Source organism: Octodon degus, unplaced genomic scaffold, assembly GCF_000260255.1.
Source record: "Octodon degus isolate 3935 unplaced genomic scaffold, OctDeg1.0 scaffold00036, whole genome shotgun sequence".
NCBI lineage: Eukaryota > Metazoa > Chordata > Mammalia > Rodentia > Octodontidae > Octodon > Octodon degus.
In genome coordinates, this window is record NW_004524612.1 from 13,340,850 (window position 1) to 13,359,834 (window position 18,985).

General features: G+C 49.4%; 1 protein-coding gene across 7 annotated transcripts in view; it reads left to right on the forward strand.

The window, feature by feature from the left end:
* Positions 1 to 18,985, forward strand: part of Ptk2b (protein tyrosine kinase 2 beta) — a 129,166-nt gene that overhangs the window by 68,285 nt on the left and 41,896 nt on the right. For all 7 annotated transcript variants that reach the window (XM_023714723.1, XM_023714727.1, XM_004630687.2 and 4 more), the window contains one exon: positions 8,292 to 8,532. In XM_023714723.1, coding sequence (XP_023570491.1) covers positions 8,329 to 8,532 — 204 coding nt within the window. In that variant the 5' untranslated portion in view covers positions 8,292 to 8,328. The remainder of the gene's footprint in view (positions 1 to 8,291; positions 8,533 to 18,985) is intronic.

Genomic DNA, 18,985 nt, shown 5'->3' on the forward strand with positions numbered 1-18,985 from the left:
CTGTCATGAGTGGATGGCACCCATTTCTCCCTAACTCTGTTTTCAGTGACGTTGCACTGGTGACTTTAAAACAGCCTCGGTGAAAGTACTTATGCCAGAGAAATTGGCAAATGCTACAAAGCAAGGCATTTCCTCTCAGGATGCCCAGTGGCTAAATATGTACAAGTCTTCATCCTAAGCACTCCTGCTGCCTCCTAGCTCATGTCTGCGCTTCATCCTCTCACCAGATTTATATTTTTAAAATGAAAATCTGCTTTTACACAGGGTGAAGTTTGAATTCCTTATCATGTTCCCACCTTCTAGTTTTGTTACCAGAGATCCTTCACCCACTGTGTTGCCCAGCTTTCCTCGTTTGGTTGGGTCTGTCTTCCTGAGGTCCCAAAGCCCAGCAGACAAGTCCTGCCCTGTGGTCTTCTGGTGCCAAGCTCCCAGCCCTGTTAGAGCTCATGTCATGCTGTGGCTGCATGTGTGTGCGCAGCTATGTTTTATCTCTCTCCTCTGTTCAGAACTACAAGTGTCTGTTGAAGAGGGCCTCTCTTTGCTTTTCTGCGTGGCTTTCTATCTCTAAACCCTGCCTTCTGAGACACACAGTGAGGGAAAGTGAAAGGGAAGAAAGGAGAGATGGCGGGGTAAGGAAAGGGGAGGGGAGACGGAAAGAAGAGGAAGGGGAAAGGAGGAAAGGGAACAAAAATAAGAGAAGGAAGGAGGGTAGGAAGAGGAGAGAAAAACAGTTCAGGCAAAATTGTTCATGAACTGGCAAATAAGGAGCAAAGCATTGTGATTTTTTTGAAGAGCCAGGGAAGCAATGGGAATCAGAGATCAAGCGGGAGAAGAGAGGAATCCAGTTAGCTGCAGGGATCCAAGCCTTGAGCCAGGGAGGAGCAGTGGTCGCCTTTACAAGGAAGGATGGCTGCACCGGTTGCTGCCTTCCTGCTGTTCTAAGAAGCAGCTGGCCTCGGGGTGGGCAGCTGCTGGCAGCAGAGAGGCTCCTGGTGGGTAATGGGTGTGGGGGTGAGAAACTGTACATGTGCTAGGGCCTCAGCAAATGCTTTTAGAATTACGCTGATTAGAGCTGGTGGTAATCACAGCCTTGCTGGCTCCTTCCTTTGCAGGGTATCGGGGAGGGATGCTTGGAGACAACAGAAGGTTTAGGTGGAGGATGGCCCAGCAGCCTGGAGCTGCAGAACGGAGGGCCCCAAAGGGCTTGAACCAGGGAAGGGCAGCATGAGGCTGGCAGGGCCTGGCCTTGTCCAGGCACACAGGAAAGGCTCAGATCACCACGGGGTCCTGGCAGTAAGTGAAGGGGCTGGGTGCGGCAGTCCCCTGTGATAGGAAAGGACTGCGCTCTCCATGTTGTTGTGGAAATGGTGAGGGGAAGTGACTCAGGGATGGAGTAGAAATAAAGTATGCCTCTCGCGACATCCTGACTTCTGCTAGGCCCCAGGGGCTGCCTATTGGACTGTCTCTCATGAGGCTTCCTTCCATGGAACATGCTTCTGTGGGTTCACAGGCCAGACAGGAGCCTCGCATGGGCAGGGCCGGAAGGGTCTTGCCATAGAGGCAGCCTTGGAGCCCTGGAGACAAGGCGTTACTGTACCTCCTCCTGCTCCTCTTCCTCCTCCACTTCTGAGGCCAGGTCAGCTTTTAAAGAGTATACTGGCCATAGACTTGCAGTTCTTTTTTTTGCCAATTCACGGGCATTGAAAAAGTTCATGTGCCAGGGGGTTTATAGAAGTAGCTAACTATTCTCCACAAAATTCTTTAGCAAGGTGATCTTAGCCTTGTGAAAAGAAAAAGAGGCTGTGGAGGTCACCTCATCCAGCATACAGAGCTTAGAGGCCTCAGAGACTTTGGACCAAAATTGTCAAAGCCATTGTTGCAGCATACACTAATAAAAACTTTTAGAAAGCATGTTCAATTGGATTCCATGCTATACAAACAGAACCATGGCACAGTAGCCTCCTAATATCTCCAAAGCAACTACTGTTGTCATTTCAGAAATAAATGAACATTGTAAATCCGGAAAAAAGACTGTCCTTCAAATTCAACACACTGAGCTTTATGATGCCTTCTTTGCCTTGTGCTTCCGTGTGTTGTTTTGCCGTGGACTCCCACAAACATCATCAAGGCCACCCTCAAGGTGCGAGGCACTGTTTGGGAGCTCCAACCTATCCAAACTCGGGTTTCCAGGCATCTGACCTGTCAATGGTAGAGCTAAGGTTGATCCCTAAGCATGCTGGCAGGATATAGCCCAGTCACCTGTGTGTGGTAAACAGCACTAGGCAGGAGGGCAGTATGATGTCACCAAGGTGGCCGCCACAGTTGACTCATGCATCCCTGGGTTAAGAAACCCTGTCTCCGAGGCTGCCACACTGCACCACTAGAACATTGCTCACCGTTGACTTTGGAGTTGGCAACATGGTGGTCTGAAGTCTGTCACTTACGGCAGGGTGCTCTGGACAAGGTGACCCCACTAGGCTTCAACATCCTGTCTTAGAGCACAAAGCTAATATTATCTGTAGAGTTCTTCTGAAAGGCTGGAGATTATTTATCTAAACTCCCTGGCAAATAGTACAAGTTCAGTAAGACATAACATCACCCTGAAATGTCTTCCAAGGCAGGAATTAAGTTTTCCTGCGATGTTTGTCCCCACTGCCCTAAGCTTTACCTGGGCCAGGACACAGTACTAGGTACCATGACAACCTGGGGCATCGGGAAGGGACTTATATCCTGCTGCAGTTGCCTCTTTCCTCAGGCAGATAAATGTCTTGCTGCTCCAGAAGAACAGTTGTTCATTTTCTTCCAGAAGATTCTGAGGCACTTGGAGACAGACTCGCCTCCTGGAGTACTCTTTTCGGGTTTGGGCCAAGAAGTTCTTACAGCCAATCAAAATGTTTCCTGTTTTAATTTGGACCCATTTCCTTATGTTTGTTATTCTTTGACTGGGACTTCAGCAGATCTGGGTCTAGGAGGTGAGCTGGAGCAGCCCAGGGATGGCTCAGGGCCAGGGTGCTCACTAGTGCTACAGCATGCAGATGCCTCCAAGCCAAAGGGTCTGGCTGGGGTAGCCCAGGACACGGGGATGGGCAGTGGCAGAAGAGCAAGGAAGGTAGTGAGGAGAAAGTCACAGCGCTTTGGATTCCCAAGTGAAAGGTCAGGCACTTCCTGCTCATCCGAAGCAGACACCAAGTATTGGTGAGAAAACTCAAACAATCAAGCAGAACTTGGAGGAACAGGCAAATTTCCCGAAGAATCTGGAGGAACAGAAATTGGAGACTCCCAGGGTGTTGTTCTCAGCCCTTCCTGACTGAGCTTTTAATGATGTACATGAGCAGCCTGAACTCAGCCTCGGTGCGGATATTTATACCGTAAAAATTGGCAAAAACAGAAAGTCAGTACTTTTCTTTCCCCCTACAGAACTACTGGTAAGTGGAACAAAAACAAAGAGACAAACAAAAACCAGAAATATAGGTAGTCACACAAGTAAAATCCCAAATCAAATAATAGCTATGGTGGGAAAGACTTCCTCTGGGCCATGCTTCACTGGTCGTAGTAAGCGTTCTGTGTTCTCTCCCTTCTCAGGACACTTCTATAAGGAAATCAGGCTGAGCAGCCCTGTCGCCACCCACGGATGGGGAAAAGGAGGCTGGAGAGGTTCAGCCATTTGTGCAAGGTCTTAACGCCAGCTGAACAATGAGCTACAGCCAGAGGGCAGGCAGAAGACAGTGCAAGGGGTGAGAGGTGACCACGAGGACAGGTAGCTGGGGCTCCTGAGGAGACTGCCTTCAGTGCCTCTGCTCAGAGAGAGCTCACTAAGGTCTGTGTGAGCTGATGGAGTCGGGATGCCCTTCAGGAAGCTGCAGCCTATCGGCAGGGACGTGTGCACTACCTTTTTTGGCTGTGTTTGTGAGCAAATACCTGTTTCAGCCCCAGGTCCTTCCAGGATGTATGGAAACAAAGCTCCAGCACTAGAAGGGTAGTGCTGTCGAGGCGAAGAGGGGCTCAGGATTCTCTGCGGGCTGGGGCATTCAGTGCTGGGCGGGCATGCTGGACCTTGCGTGCAGTCCGTGCCACCCTCAGTACCCTCTTCTGCCTGCACTGCTCCTTCCAAGGCAGCTGAACGGTGGGAAGAAATCAGGACTTGGCTTTCCGACCTGCTTGGAGATGCAGTTTGCTTCTTAGCAGGCGTGAGTCCTTGAGCAGATGCCTCAGTCCTTGAGCATCTTCCTCCATCTGTACAGCAAACCTCCTTATTCCTGCCCACCTCCTGGCATCGTTGTGCAGAACATTTGTGTTTCTTCTTGAGATTTTAAGTAATACTTTTTTTTTTTTTTTTTTTTTTTAATAATAGCCATGTCAGAGGTGGTGGCTACAAGAGGCTAAAACAGACCTGAGAGCTTACGTTGGGCTGGAGGCACAGGAGATGCTGGGTGGCTGGAATGACTTTGCCCAAACATTTCCACTGAAGTTCCATGGGCCACGGTGACTGATAGAACTGGAAGAGGCTCCTGGACAGAGGACAGGGGCGTCCTCCAGCAACCTGGTGACTCCAGGCAGGTCCGTCTGTGTGGGCTGCTTTGAGCCAGATGGAGGCTGTCGGGGTCCAGTCATGGCCAGGTCAGGCCTGGCTCCTGGCTGGACCAGCCCCTGCTCAGTCAGGCTGGGAGCCAGCATCCACTCTTAGGTTGGGCTTTCTCAGGGTCACACTGTTGTCTTTATAGATTGTAATTTTTAGAGCAGTTTTAAGTTCACAGCAAAATTGTGGGTTTCTTTGTGTCACATCTCCCAGCAGAGTTCAGCAAGTGCTACAGTGGGCAAAGGGCCATTGACCCATCCTTGTCACCCAGTGTGTGGTTTACACAAGAGCTTGTTTTCAGGGTTGGGCCTTACGTGAGTGTGGACAAATGTGTGAAGTCCTGCATCCACCGTGACGCCTCAGAGTGAATTGCTTTAGTGCCCTAAAACCTCTGTGCTTTCTCTTTGCCCCTGTCTCTCCCCCAACCTTGGCAACCATTGAACTGTTTCTTACTACCTTCATACCTTTGCCTTTCCCAGAAGGCACACAGGTTGGAATCGCCAGTGTTTAGATTTTTGAGGTTGGCTTCTTTTACGTAATACACATATAGGGTCCTTTCACGTATCACATGGCTTGACAACTCACTTCTCTTCAGTGCTGTTGAGTAGTACTTTATGATGGGGATGTACCAGTGTACCGCCGATGCGGTCAACACTGGAGGACATTGTAGTGCTTCCATATTCTCACAGTTGTGAACAAAGATGCCACAAGCATATCAAGATTCTGTGTGGGCATAAGCTGTCCACTCTCGGGTAACTACCACGGGGTGCAATTGCTGGGCCGTCTGGTGAGAATGTGTTTACTTTTGGAAGGAGCTGTGGGGCCCGTGCGTAAGAGTTCCTACTGCGCACGTTCATGTTGCATGTCTGCATCCTCTGGGCTTCTCAAGTTCAAAAGCAGGGCCTTTCACTCAACTGCTGGCCCAGCAGCTCAGGCTCAGAAGTACCTGAACGTCTGATCCCACCCGCTTCCCCGTCCCAGCGTGGGCTTCCCAACCCCTTTGCCCTATCTCTGCTCCTACTTTTCATCTGTCAGACAAGGTTTTTCTCCTCCTGCTCTTCTGGTGACACACAGGACATGTGCACCTGGAGCACACCAGCCAGATCCCTGGAATTTTACTGGCGCACCTTCTCCACATACGTGTCCTCTCTGACATTTCCCAGGACATTTCACGGAGTGGTTGTGGTATCTTGCCTGTGCTCCCGGGAGCCGCCAGTCCTTGGGTGAGAATGCTGGCTGGGTTGCGGGGATACCTTGTGGGGCCCCCGAGCTGCGGCTGCACCCATCCTCCCACTGTGTATGCTCCGGAGGCCTGTGGTGCAAACTGCACCTGTGGATGCAGTGCTCTTCCTTGCCACTGGTGTGACTTGCCAGCGCTACTCGTGACCAGGTTTTTCGTGGCTGTGGGAGGCAGGCTTGGGCTTTCATGGATGGCGCCTAGGATTTCTGTCTTGGTTGGTTCAGGCTGCTTTTACAAAGCACCATGGGCATGTCACCCTGGAGGATGACATCCAAGGTGCCAGCACACAGTAGGGCTCTGTCAAGCATGGCTGATTCCTTGTTCTGTCCTCAGATGGCAAAAAAAAAAAAAAGGCTAACAAAACCTTCTTGAGGCCTTATCAAAGGATGCTAATCCCATTCATGAGAGATACAGCCTGTAACATAATCACCTTCCCAAATCCCCGCCTCCTAATCCCATCTCCTTGGGCGTGAGGATCATACTTGAATAGGTATGTGTACATCTGGGTAAGCAGCATTTTATCCCTGGAACAGACAGCACAGTCCACTCCACTCCCTTCCTCCAGCATATGTGTCTTACTGTCCTCCTCCTGAAGGTGTTGTCTGTATATTAACTCACACAAATAGGTGCCCAGGGGCCCTGCCCCAAACGGCATGCCACATCCTGAAGCTGGAACCAGCCGTGTGGGTGGCGCTCACCCAGATGTATCTAGTTTCTTGCACACAGCTTCAAACCCTCAACTACTGAGTGTCCTCTTCAGGGACGAAATCCCTTCTCGCATCTCTACCTCCTCCATGTTCTTCCTTAGCTCCCAGCAGCCACTCTAGATCTTTGTCCCCAAGGGCCTTCTTCACTCTCTTCTATGCAGGAAAACCTGGGGCCAGTGGCTCTAAAAGGCAGACCATAAATGCCAGACCCTCACTCTGGGTGGGAAGGTGCTCTCTCCAGGATGGTGTGTCCCCTGCAGGATGAAGCAGGGGTTTCCAAGAGATTCCTTCAACAGAGAGCTCTTTTTTATCTCTCCCCTCCCTGGTACACATTCCACCCTCTCCTAGTGGCATTTCCTGAGGTCACCTCTCAAATGAATCCCCCTGGATTCCTGGTTGTCATAAATAAGGTTAAAGGGGACTGCAATACCTCTATCCTACCATGCACAACACTGACCTAAGTACTGAGCCCTCTCTTTCCTTCCATGGGTGCATCTCTTTTGCAGCTTCCTAATATCCTCATCATATACATTTGCATTTTTTAAGCAGTGACTCCTGAAAGCGAGCAACCATCTGCGCCTTCTTTTCCTAGTGCCCAGCACAGTATGAATAAGAGAACGTAGGCTGTGCATCCATTTTACAAATATTTGATTTCATGTTTTGATTTTAAGATCGTCAGCTCCATCATTTTGTCCCCAGTTCCTGTCCTCTACAATTTGACCTCTAAAACTACAGTCTGTTGTGAAAAGTGAGCTCTTTTTTCCACACAGGTGTGTTTTAGGGTAAGAGCTGAGCTCATTCTAGAGCGGCAATCCCTGGCCCAGGCTGAGTATTAGTAAGATTCTGGGAGCTTCGTTACACACCAATGTCTGGGCCTCATCTCACACCTACTCAGTGGCAGCTCTAGGAACAGGACCTGGAGTTAAATGTCCCTTAACGTTCCCTGGTAACCTTTCTGGAGACTTGGGTGTCACCACCACTGCAGAGCTAGACCTTTCACTGCTTGCTTTGTCCACTTCTTGTTTCATGCCCCAGGGGGTAAACCTCATGGATCTTGATGGACCCAGAGGCCCTGACCAGTGTTGCTGAGGTTCAGGGTGAACTGTGAATTCCTAGGCTTCTGCCAGGCTGCAGCTGCAGCAAGCCAGGCTCCCGTCACACCTGGCTTGAGTCTTAGAGGCCCAACTCTGCACCTTCGCACCCTGCCAAGCCATCTTCCACACAGGGCAGTGGGGACGGCAGCACCTGTCCTAGTGCAGGACTGATGCTCTGTATGATGAGCTCCTGCGGAACCCAAGCCCCCTACCCTGAAAGCTCTGACTACAACAGAGGCCGCTAGGCCCCCTCCTGGGCCTTTTCTTGCCTTCTCTCTTCTAGTTCCCTCAGGGCCACTTACTCTCTACTCTTCATCTCCTTGGCTTTTCCCCTTGTCCCTCTTTCTCTTCCGCTGCTTTCCTGTCTCATCCCTTACCTTTTCTGCTCTGCTGTCCCTTGGAACCTCACTACAGCCACCTGTTCTCAGAGCCCAGGGTCCCTTGCTTGGAAGCCAGTGGGGGGTGATGCCAGGGATTCCAGAAGAGACAGCTTGCATGCTGGGGGCTCCAAGTATGCATTTTATACCCAGATGTCTATGCAACCTGCTTCAATGCACTGTAGCCTCTCAGGCAAGAAATCCAGAAGCCTTTAAGGGAGGCTGAAAAATTTGTTATTTGCATCTCTGGGGCAGGTAGAAAATCATTTCACAGCTGTCCCTCTTTTGTCTCTGCAGGACTGAGATGTTCTGGCCCTAGTTGGGGTCTGAGAGGATGTCCGGGGTGTCCGAGCCCCTGAGCCGAGTAAAGGTGGGCACATTACGCCGGCCCGAGGCGCCCCCGGAGCCCATGGTGGTGGTCCCAGTTGATGTGGAGAAGGAGGACGTTCGCATCCTCAAGGTCTGCTTCTATAGCAACAGCTTCAACCCCGGGAAGAACTTCAAACTGGTCAAATGCACTGTCCAGACAGAGATCCAGGTAGGTGTGACAGCCTCTGTTGTCTCCCTTCGTCCCTCCTGTCCTTCCTGGGCAGAAGAACAGCCTTCTGGAGCCTGTTGGGCTCTCCTGCACCACCCTGGGGCAGGGGCAAGGTTGGCAGAGGGAGCGATGCTGCTCACGCTGCGCCACAGCCTACTTTCCGGGCACACTCCCCTGCATCTCAGAAACCTGAGAGATGTATTACAGCCGTCACTTGAGCCCCAGCTTGCTCGCTTGGTCTTTAACCCCATTCATTTCAACTCAGTAAATATTTGTGACATTTGAGGCTCTGTAAGACTTAAACTCTGGAATCAGAGACACATGCAAGTGGTAACAAGTAGAACAACAGTGCCATAAGACTCACGCTGGTCACCTGGAGGGAGCCGGGGGCATTCAGAGGATGCTAATGCCTAGAGCTGCAGCAGGTAGGCAGGTGGTTGCCAGGCCTTTCCTGAAGGCCACTTTCATTGGCACATGCCCACCATGAGTCACAGAATCTATTCTGCGGATACAGGTATCCACCTTCATCAAGGCACCAAGATCCCAGAAAGCCAGTCCACCTTCACCAGTCTGTTCAAAGTTATCACTAGAAACAGAGCTCCTCAATTTACTGACTGATTTTAATCATCTACAAAATTTTTGCCAGCTCTTCCTTGGCAGAGGACTGATGTTTAGAATGTACAAAGAACTCAAAAACATTAGACATCCCCCCAAAAAAATTATTGAGCAATTACTATATGGAGCCTAAACGAGCCACTCTGTCTGCACGTGTGATAAATCTTCTGACAGTCCACGAGCTGGACGCTGTGAGGGTCCAGGCGTCCTCTGCCTTGAACTTCTCTGGGAGCAGAAGTGCTAACAGAGAGAAAGTGAATTTTATTGTTAGAAGGCTGCTTGGAGGGTTTGTGATTTGAACAAAAGGTGCAGGGAACTTTGAAGCAAACTGCCCAGGTCTGAGAAGGCTGGAGTAGTTATTGCCATGTCACCACCAGCCCTTCTGTGACTCACAGAGCCAGGGTCCCCGCATGCTGCGAGGGGCTCCAGGACACTCTGCACCTCCACACAGACAAGATGACTGCTTCACTCACTGTCGTGATCAGAGGCCAGCATGGATTACGGCTTGGGTGCCACCTTCTTCCTGTGGCTGATTTGATCAGGGGCTTGGTTATCCATGCTGTGGTTTCTGATGCGAGAGCATGGGTTGGCCTGGAAAGGAGCCCCCACCTCCTCCTTCCAAGAGCTCTGCACTTCTGGAGTCCTCCTCGAGTGCTGGTGCCACTGGCTGTGACCTTCACTAGCTGATCTTCCAGAAGTTAACCTGATTTCCATGTCCAGGAGTCACCTTATTGCCCTTCTGTGCTGGAGATCAGAGAACGTCTGGCTGGTTCTTCTTAGATGTGTTCTGTGGCATTAGTGGAAAGATGGGCCTGGAAGGATAGGGAAGATCCAAGGCAGCAGCACGGGAGAAGGGCTTCCCAAGGCCACGAGGAAACCGCACAGACAGAGGCTGCGAGGCTGCTTAGCACTGCACACTGTGGCTTGCCTGGAGCAGGACATGCTAGAAAAGGGTCTGAGGTCAGATCAGCATGGAAAGTGGACAACGGACAGTGGGGGGCCCAGGACACTGGGTTGGCGGACTTGAAGTTGGCCAGGCCCTGGGGAACAAAGCATAGTTTTGAATCGGGCAGAGATTTCCTGGAGCTGCACAATGCCTGCTGAGTGCTTAAGGGTGAGATTACCCCAGGCCTCCCGTAAGGACAGTGAGAGGAAGGCTCAGGAAAACTGGTTACCGAGCTCCTGAGAAGAGGTGCAGGATAGAGGTGAAGGACAAGAGGAAGGAATTTGCACCCAAACCTTGAGTTTCCAGCTTTTGATATCTCCTGCAGATGGACTGTCCTAATGTCACCTGTACCACCAGCCTGCCTTCTGGTGTGCACCCCCTGGTGGGTTAGTTTTGCAGGCTATCCCACCTGCTTGCAGAACAACCTTGGCTTCCACTGAATGCTGCTGTATCCTTAGGGGCTGTGTGACCTCAGACCTAGCCTCTTTACCCACCTGGGTTCCAGCCTCATCCCATGGGGACCAGGCCCACCTGTAGCCTTGCTGTGAGGATCGGAGATGATAGCCAAGTAGTACACAGCACATAGTAGGGTCTCAATAACAAACTGGACATTCTTGATTAGGAATCTCCAAGGATTACTAAGTGCAGGGAGAATGAAGTGTTTAGCCCCTCATCTGTCTTATTTCCAAAGTGAGAAGTAAAAGGATCACATTTGTGTTCTAAGCTAGCACATAGTGTTCTGCAAGATGTTAAGAAATGTGCCCTGTAAATGAATTTTATCCTCAAAGAGGTTTGGGAAGTGCTTTTACAGCAGACCTTATCAGGACCTTAAGTAGGCAGCTCTGCCTGGTGGCTTGGTGACTCTAAGACAGCTGCAGGGATCTCTTTAACTTTTTTCTTTCTTCCCTTTCTTTTTCTTTCTTCTTTCTCCTTTTTCTCTTTTCTCTCTTTCCTTCCCTGTCTTCCAAGCCCCTCCCACCTTCCCTTCCTTCCTTCTTCACTGCCTTGCTTCTGTCATCATTAGGTAGTGGTGCCAAGGATGAACCTAGAGCCTTGCACGTGCTAGGCAAATGTTCTACTGCTGAGCTACAGCGCAACCCTAGCATAAGCCTACTTCTAAAGGATCCCTTAGTTCTTTGCCCCCTAAACATTCCAGCAGGGCAGAAAAGACAGGAAAGAAAAAAACTGGTGAGTGGAAGATGGGTTAGAAACTGTGGCCATCCTACAGGAGAGAACTGGTGAGGATCTTAAGTAAGTAGTGTCATTGAGAACAAAGATACAATTCAAAAGATGTGAATCTATCTAAGGATACAGAATCAATAGAATTTAATGATTAACTGGATGTAGGAAGGAGAATAAATGCAGAAGACAGGCTGACTCAGGCTTTTGTTTGGGCATCCGAATGGGTGCTGGCCTCACTTGTTGACAGAGGAAGGGCCCCTTTGGGCTTTCCATGGAGGAATGGGGGCTCAAAGCTTAGAGGAGCAAAGGACATAAGGCTGAGGATCCAGGTACCATTCTGCAGTGAATGTCATGCAAGATTCATAATATAGTGAGTAGAGAGGAGAAGGAGACCTGGGGAAACCAACTTCCACAGGGCTGATGGAGAAAGGTGGCAAATGAAGTGAAAAAGAATCGCAGAAAGATGGAGAGGACCAAGGGAACAGAGTTGGGGCAGCCCCCAGCAGAGGGCCCCAAGGACAAGGCCATCAGCATGGCATGCTCAGAGAGTCGAGGCATGCGAGGCCTGGGTGCACGGCCTTCAGCGACAGGGACATCTCAGCGGAGGGAGGGCACGGAAGCCAGCGTACAGTGGGTGGGCACAGTGAGAGTAACAAACACTGCTCACAAGTCTTCAGCACAATGGGACAGAAAGAAGAGGGAAGAGGAGACTGTCACCAGCAGACATAAATCATAGATGAAAGTCCTCAAGTAGGAAGGCACATGGTAGGTTTGAGGCTTGGATTTCTCCAGGACTGATTCCTCCAGCCACTGGAGTAATGTTGGCCTTTCCTCTGGGAAACCACAGATATAATGAAATATGTGAGTGATGCAAGACTCTGTTTTAAAAAAAAAAAAATTTAGATTACATAGTGGAAAATAAACTAAAGGGAAGCAAGGGTGGATGTGGGCTGATGTTAGGTGGCTGTTGTGCCACCAGATGAGAAATGGCAATTGGAGTCGTGCATGGAGATGGTTATGGGGTCATGGTAGGAGCGAAGGTGATGGCGGTGTTGGTGACGATTAAGGTGGTGGCGGTGGTGACAATGGCTGCAGTGACAACCACGGTAGTGTCGATGGCTGCAGTGATGGTGACAGTGTTCTTGATGTTGACAGAGGTGGCAGGGGTGATGGGGATGTGCTGGTAGCTGCTGGTGCATCCAAAAGCACCTCGTATGTGTGACCTCACGAACTTGGTGGAAGTTTTCTGTGATGCGCGTAATGTTATCATCTCCACTTTTTGTGTGGAGGAGTTCAGCACATTGCTGGAAAGTGGCAGGTTTTGTCTGGGAATGCCGGCGGGATCTGCACGCGTACCTGCTTTGCTTTATGAAGAAAAGTGACTGTAATCCCGAGAACGTAGGCAATGGAAGTGTAAAGCATTGGTGATGAATGGGAAGCCCAGGAAGAAGGAAGAGAAGGGCCAGAGAACGGCAGCTCCGGCAAGGAGGACAGGGCCCCATTCCCCAGGACGAAAGACCCGAAGGAGAAAGGAGACAGTCAGAATTCACACGTGCGGCTTTGGATCCTGTCTGCAGTTCAGGTGCTTTATCATTTTCACATGGAAAATCTGAGTAAATGGTTGGATCCATGACTCTCAGGGAGAGAACAGTCTGGGCACAGGCATCTGAGTGTGCTCCGCCTCTAGGTGGTGGTTGGAGTCATGGCTGTGGCTGAGGTCCCTGAGGAAACACACTTAAATCATTCTTTCTTCTATTCCACAAATATTGGTTTGGGTGCCCCTGTGGCTGGCACCCTGCTGGCTATGGCCAGGAGGTATCAGCGTTTTCCCCCAAAACACAGGTGAGCACCCTCCTTCCACGGGGCTTCCTCATCAAGGGGGACAACTAATAGCGATTCACACCAATGAATGAAACTTCATGCATGGAGGCTGGTGATCTGACAGGAAGTAATCCGGAGAAAGCCTTCACACAGATGAGGATGATCCATATCTTTCATGAGAACATTCCTGAAATCCTGACCCCTTGCCCCAGGTGGCACTACCACCTTGCCCTGACAGAGGCCCTGGGGCAGCATTCTTCCAAAATGTAGTGACGCTGGGCTTACTGCTGAGCTCCTGTCTTCAACTTTATTCTCAACTTCGTTCTATGCAGACACACTATTGTCATGATGCACCTTGTCTAGCTGTGAAAAGCTATGGACGAGCTCAATATGTGATGCCCAGGGCCCAGCAGAAGCAGGCAAGCGGCGAAGAGATTTGAGCAACGTGCTGAATGAGAGATGCACTTTGCTGTTCTTGAGTTTCCGCTCCCATTTGTTGGATATTCATAGGAAGCTGTGTTTGTTTGAGAGCTCTGAAGCTCTGTAGCGAGCAGGAACTCATGTTCCTGCATTGTATTTGCCTCTAACATGCTAATTTACTTGTCAGGGAAATGGGTTAAGTTGACACTTTCAAAACCACTGGCATTGCATCACCACACAAGGTGTCTCCTTCATGCTTTCTTCTGTCTCTGTCCCCCTCGCTCCCTCCTCTCCTCTTTGTTTTTTTCTCTCACTCTTTTGGATAGAGTAATCATATGTCCCAGTTTGGCCCGGTCCTATTGTCTAGTGCCCTGCCAACCCCCTAAGTAACATGGTCACCTCCACACTCTGTGCTCTCTCCTCTCCCTGCCTGGCACACTGGCCAGCTGGCCTGCCTCTAGCTGACCTGTACTCTGCAGGTGCCTGTCTCTGCCCATCCTTGGACTGTCCACTTCTCACACAGGAGGATATGAAGCAAAGCGTTGGCATTTTTTCTGTGATATGGTGAGGTCAGCACTGCCAGCGGGAGTCCACATCCTCACCCCTCTCCTTCAGCTACTTTCTGCTCTCTTCAGAACTCATCCCTGTTTGGTCCTCAAGCACCACCACACTCAGAACTCATCCTCACCTGGCCAGGAGAGGCAGGAGCTGCAGCTGTCCTGTGCCTTCTGCACGCTGTTCCTGTGCTTCTGTCTGCCCACAGCACAGTTTCCGGGCTACCTAGTGACCCTGGGGGCACACGAGGGAGGCAGAGTCCAGTGCCCAAAGGCAGTGGCCATGCATTGAATACCTGGAGAGACAAGGTGCAGATGTGACCCGCTGGTCCCGAACTTCCCCACGCCACTGGACATTCACTCCAGGGAGCTTACTAACCAGACACAGGATGTTACAGACTAAATATTTATGAGCCCCCATTTATTTGTTGAAACCCTCACTTCTAATGTAATGGAATCTGCATATGGGGCCTTTGAAAGGTACTGTGGAATGGATGTGGTTGTCCCCCAAAACACTGGAATCTAGTACCCAGTGTGACAGTGCTGAAAATTGATTAAGCACAAGAGCTGTATCTCATGAATGAGGTGAGGGCCTTTGGGGGAGGCTCTTCCCTCCTGCCCTGTGAAGACACCCCAAGAGTTATCATCTTGAAACCCTAATCTGCTGGTACCTTGACCTTGGGTCTCTCAGCCTCTAGAACCATGAGCAGTACATTTCTAATGTCTATAATTACCTAGCCTGAGACATTTTGTAAGAACAGACTAGAACAGGAAGTAATGAGGTTCAAAGGAGGCGATGAGGATAGGGCCCATGTAATGGGATTAGTGCTCTTATAAGAGAAAGAAGAGCCAGAGTACGTTCTTCTCTCTTGGCTGTGTGAAGATGTAGCGAGGAGGTCCTATCTATGAGCCAGAAAGCGGACCCTCACTGGGAGTGACAGCTTGACCTTAGCCTTCCCAGTATCCTAAAGAAGAGATGGTTGTGCTGCCCCATCTATGAGGTGCAATCTAAGAATACAGTGAAAAAATTGTAAAAGCTTATTACAGTAAAAGATGCATTTCTATTACTCCCCTTCTGGAAATACACCTTCTTACTTGGACACGTTTAGCCCAGTGTGCATCCCATTTTTCCAAGGCATCTCAGGAATTCTTCTTTTGTGAATGTATTTTTGTGGCTGCTTTGATGTCCTGAATTAATTCAAAATATTTACAGTGATTGCTGCCAGATAAAAATATGCTAGTGTGTCCTCGTCTACTTTATTCCCTGAATCCGACACCGTGCAACTTCTGGCTCTTCCCCAAACTAAAATGGCCATGAAAGAGAAATGTTTTGAATCAATTCAGGATGTAGAGGCAGCCATAGCAGCACAACGGAAGATACTTATAAAAAAGGATTTACAGAACTGCTGCAGAAGTGGCAAGAACAGTGGGATGTGTTCAAAGAGAAGGGGAGTACTCTGGGGGGAGGGGTTCCTGGCAGTGTGTCTTTTTACTGTAATATATTTTTAAAGTTAAGCATTCGCCGGATTTTGGCTCCCCACCCCACATGGTAACATGGTATATTAGCCCCGCTGTCCGGGACCTGAGCCCCTGCTCGCTGCGGTCTCTGGCCCTCAAGCCACAAGCTCAGCTGCTGTTTCCAGAGCAGGTCCCGCTGCCCTCTTCAGATCTGCTGTGTCAAGGCCTCCAGGTTGGGGTGCATGAGGATGGATGGGAGGAACTTGTCACTGCTGAAAGAAAGCTTGTACAATGAGGATAGATAGAATCAAACAAATACGCGAACAGCCCCTGAAGCAGGAGAGCAAAAGGCCCAGACAGGCACCCATGGTGATATAAGGAGAGGCGCACTCACAAGGCCGCCTCCTCTCCACACCCCTCCCCACTTCCTGTGCGTGCTCCCAGCCACCCACCCACACAGGCACCACGAGGCGAGGCGCAGCTCCCGGCCTCTCTTTATTTATCTGTACACTTAGATTCATGACATCGACAAATTAGTAGTCAGGTGTCTGTACTTTTGCTTCTATTTTTAATCTGGTGGTTGCTTTGCTGAATGTCCTTGTTAGAGGCTTTTATCACCTCAAATTGAATGCTTTCAGAGTTTTTAAAGTTATGCTAACTTTTATCACTTTGTTCTTCAGTCGCTTTTTTAAAAACATCTTACGTGTGCTGAGGACTCCAACTTGTATAGCCATTCTGTCAGTTTCCTGTTGCCGCCATGACAAAGAACTGCCACTCAGGTGGCTTAAATCCACAAAATGGTTCTCTCACAGGTCTAGAAACGAGAAGCCCACAGTGCAGGTGTTAGCAGGGTAAAGGTCCCTCCAGTGGCTGTCGGGCACACCCTTCTCTGCCTCTTCTGGCTTCCGCTGTCCCTTTTGCTGTGGTAGCATCACCTGAATCTCTGTCTGTGTCTTCATGTGGCTCTTTTCCTTCTCTTTGTCCTTTTTTTCTGCTATTTTGAGACAGGATCTTGATGCATAGTTCAGGCTGCCCCTGAATGCATTATGTAGCCAAGGCTGGCCTCAAACTTGCAGCAGTTCTCCTGCCTCAGCCTCCCAAGGGCTGGGATAACAAGCGTGCACCACCTTGTCTGACTGTGGGTCCTTGATGAGAACATTTGTCATGGGCTTAGGAGCCGCCCAAACATCAAGGACGACTTCATCTTGAGATTCCTAGTTACATCCTCATCAACGCTTTTTCCAGGTCAGGTCAGCTTGACAGGTTGTGGGAGGTAGGCCATGGGCAAACTTTTTAGGGCTCCCTCTTCAGTGCTCCCCAGCCATCTGTTAGGATTGCAGCGTTTGGTCCTGTGGATTCAGGTACACACAGAGCAGGGCACAAGGCCCGGAGGCAAACGCGAGCACTTTGCACACATTGTATACGTCCACCTCAACGCACATTTGGTGTTATGGAACTGTCGCTGAGACCACTGATACATGCCTGCTGCTTCTTCCTTCTACTGGGTATTTTCAACTGCTGGCCAGCCAGTGCGGTGTGTGCCCTGGTGTAAAGTTTCCTGTGTTGCTGTGTGACACCTTCTGCTGGTGCCTTGTCACTCCTCAGGTGACCTCATCTAGTCCTCCAATTTATGATTTTCTTTAGTGAAGCTCAAAATAGTGATGCTGACCCTGCCTCTTTCCCCAGGTGCCCATGACTCCAACTCTCTTACCCACATGCCTGCTTACCATGACCATTGGATGTCCAACTCCTAGGTTAATGAAACTTATCACCATCTCCTCAAAGTCTACTTTTTGTTCAACTTCTTCCATTAACTTCAGCTCCATTCCCTCTCTGAATCATGTCCCAGGCCTTGGGGTCATCCCCAGAGTCCTTCTTTTTCCTACTCCATCCAGTTCATTGAGAAATCACATCAACAACAGGCAGGCTCTGCCTCCCTCCTCACCACCTCAATTACCTTTCCCTTGATCTGAGCTGTCAGCTCACAGTTCTGGGGAATTCAGTCTGTGGTCAGCTGGTTGCAAGTCAGAAACATCACAGCAGAGGGATATAGCAGAGGAAGGATACTTAGCTCATGCTTGCCAGGAAGCAGTGTGGGGACAAGCAGAGAGGAAAGGACAAGGAACCAGATATAGACCCCAGGGCTGTGCCTCCATGTACACTCCGTAGCATGCCTTACTAATTTCCTAGGTGGCTCCCAAGCCAAAAAGTTGACATTTTTAGGCCTAACCATCACAGTCCATCCAAACGCATCTTCTTAAACCATATGTAATCTCCAAATAAACACAAGTTAATAATTCTACCTAATGTTACAGCTATTCTGCATACAACTGAGAATGTAATAATCCCTTCCCCAAGTTCTCAGTATTTTTCCAAAGCCTGAGTTAAAGTCTCCTCTGAGACTCAAGGGAAACTCTTAACTATGAAGCTCTATAAAAATAAAAATAAAATCAAATTATATAGGCCCAGTTGCAATGGAACAGGGTAAATATTGCCAGTCTAAAAGGAAGCAAGAGAAGATAGAAAATAATCAAAGCAAATCAAGACAAACCCAGAAAGGCAAATAATAAATCCTGTAGCTTCGTGTTCAGCAACCAAGGAACATAGTGGTGTGATATGAGTTCCAGAAGGCTTGCTGTTTGCAAATGCGATGGCCTTTCTGTTGGACAGGCTCTACTCATGGCCTGCACCACTCTTTGGTAGACATTTCATTGCCCCTCATCCAACTTTCTGGAATCTCCATGGGCATGTATGGCAGCATTCCCAAAGCTTCATGCTCTGTCCTCTTGGATGATCTTTGCCTAGCCTCCCAGGCCTTCCTTTGAAATTTGGGTGAAATCCTTCCTGATCCCACAGATCTTCCATTTTGCACACTGGTAAAACTGGTATCATGTGAGCGGTGCCAAGGATTTCTGTCAACAGAAACAATAATGAGACTCCCTTGGACTATGGCTGCAGAGGCCTCTGAGTGCCTGGATGGTTGAGCACAGTAAAACAAATCCTGGAGAACACTTACCTAGGAGACCTTTCTGAAACAGGAGCCCAAGGGACACTCATTTCAAATGAAAGGCTTACATTTTTTCACTCATGAGCTTCTGATAAGTGGGGTCTTCCTGACTTCTGAGATACCCTCAAGACATCTTTCTTCTTGTCCCTGTACCAAATACTTGGCTTCTTTTCTATGGGAATAATTCCTTGAGCACCCACATCTCCTTTGGCCACAATTTTGTATGTGATTCTTTTAGGGCTAAAGTCTAAGTTGTCTCCATTGTTCCAATCTGCACTTTCTCTACATCCTCACTATAATATGGCTAAAAGCAGCCAAAAATATTCATGCCACAGCCTGAGCATTGGATTACCTTGAAATTTCCTCTACCAGATGAATTAGTCTACTGCTACCTTTAAACTTAACCTTATACAAAGTCTTAGGACATTGGCAAAATTAAGACAAATTTCT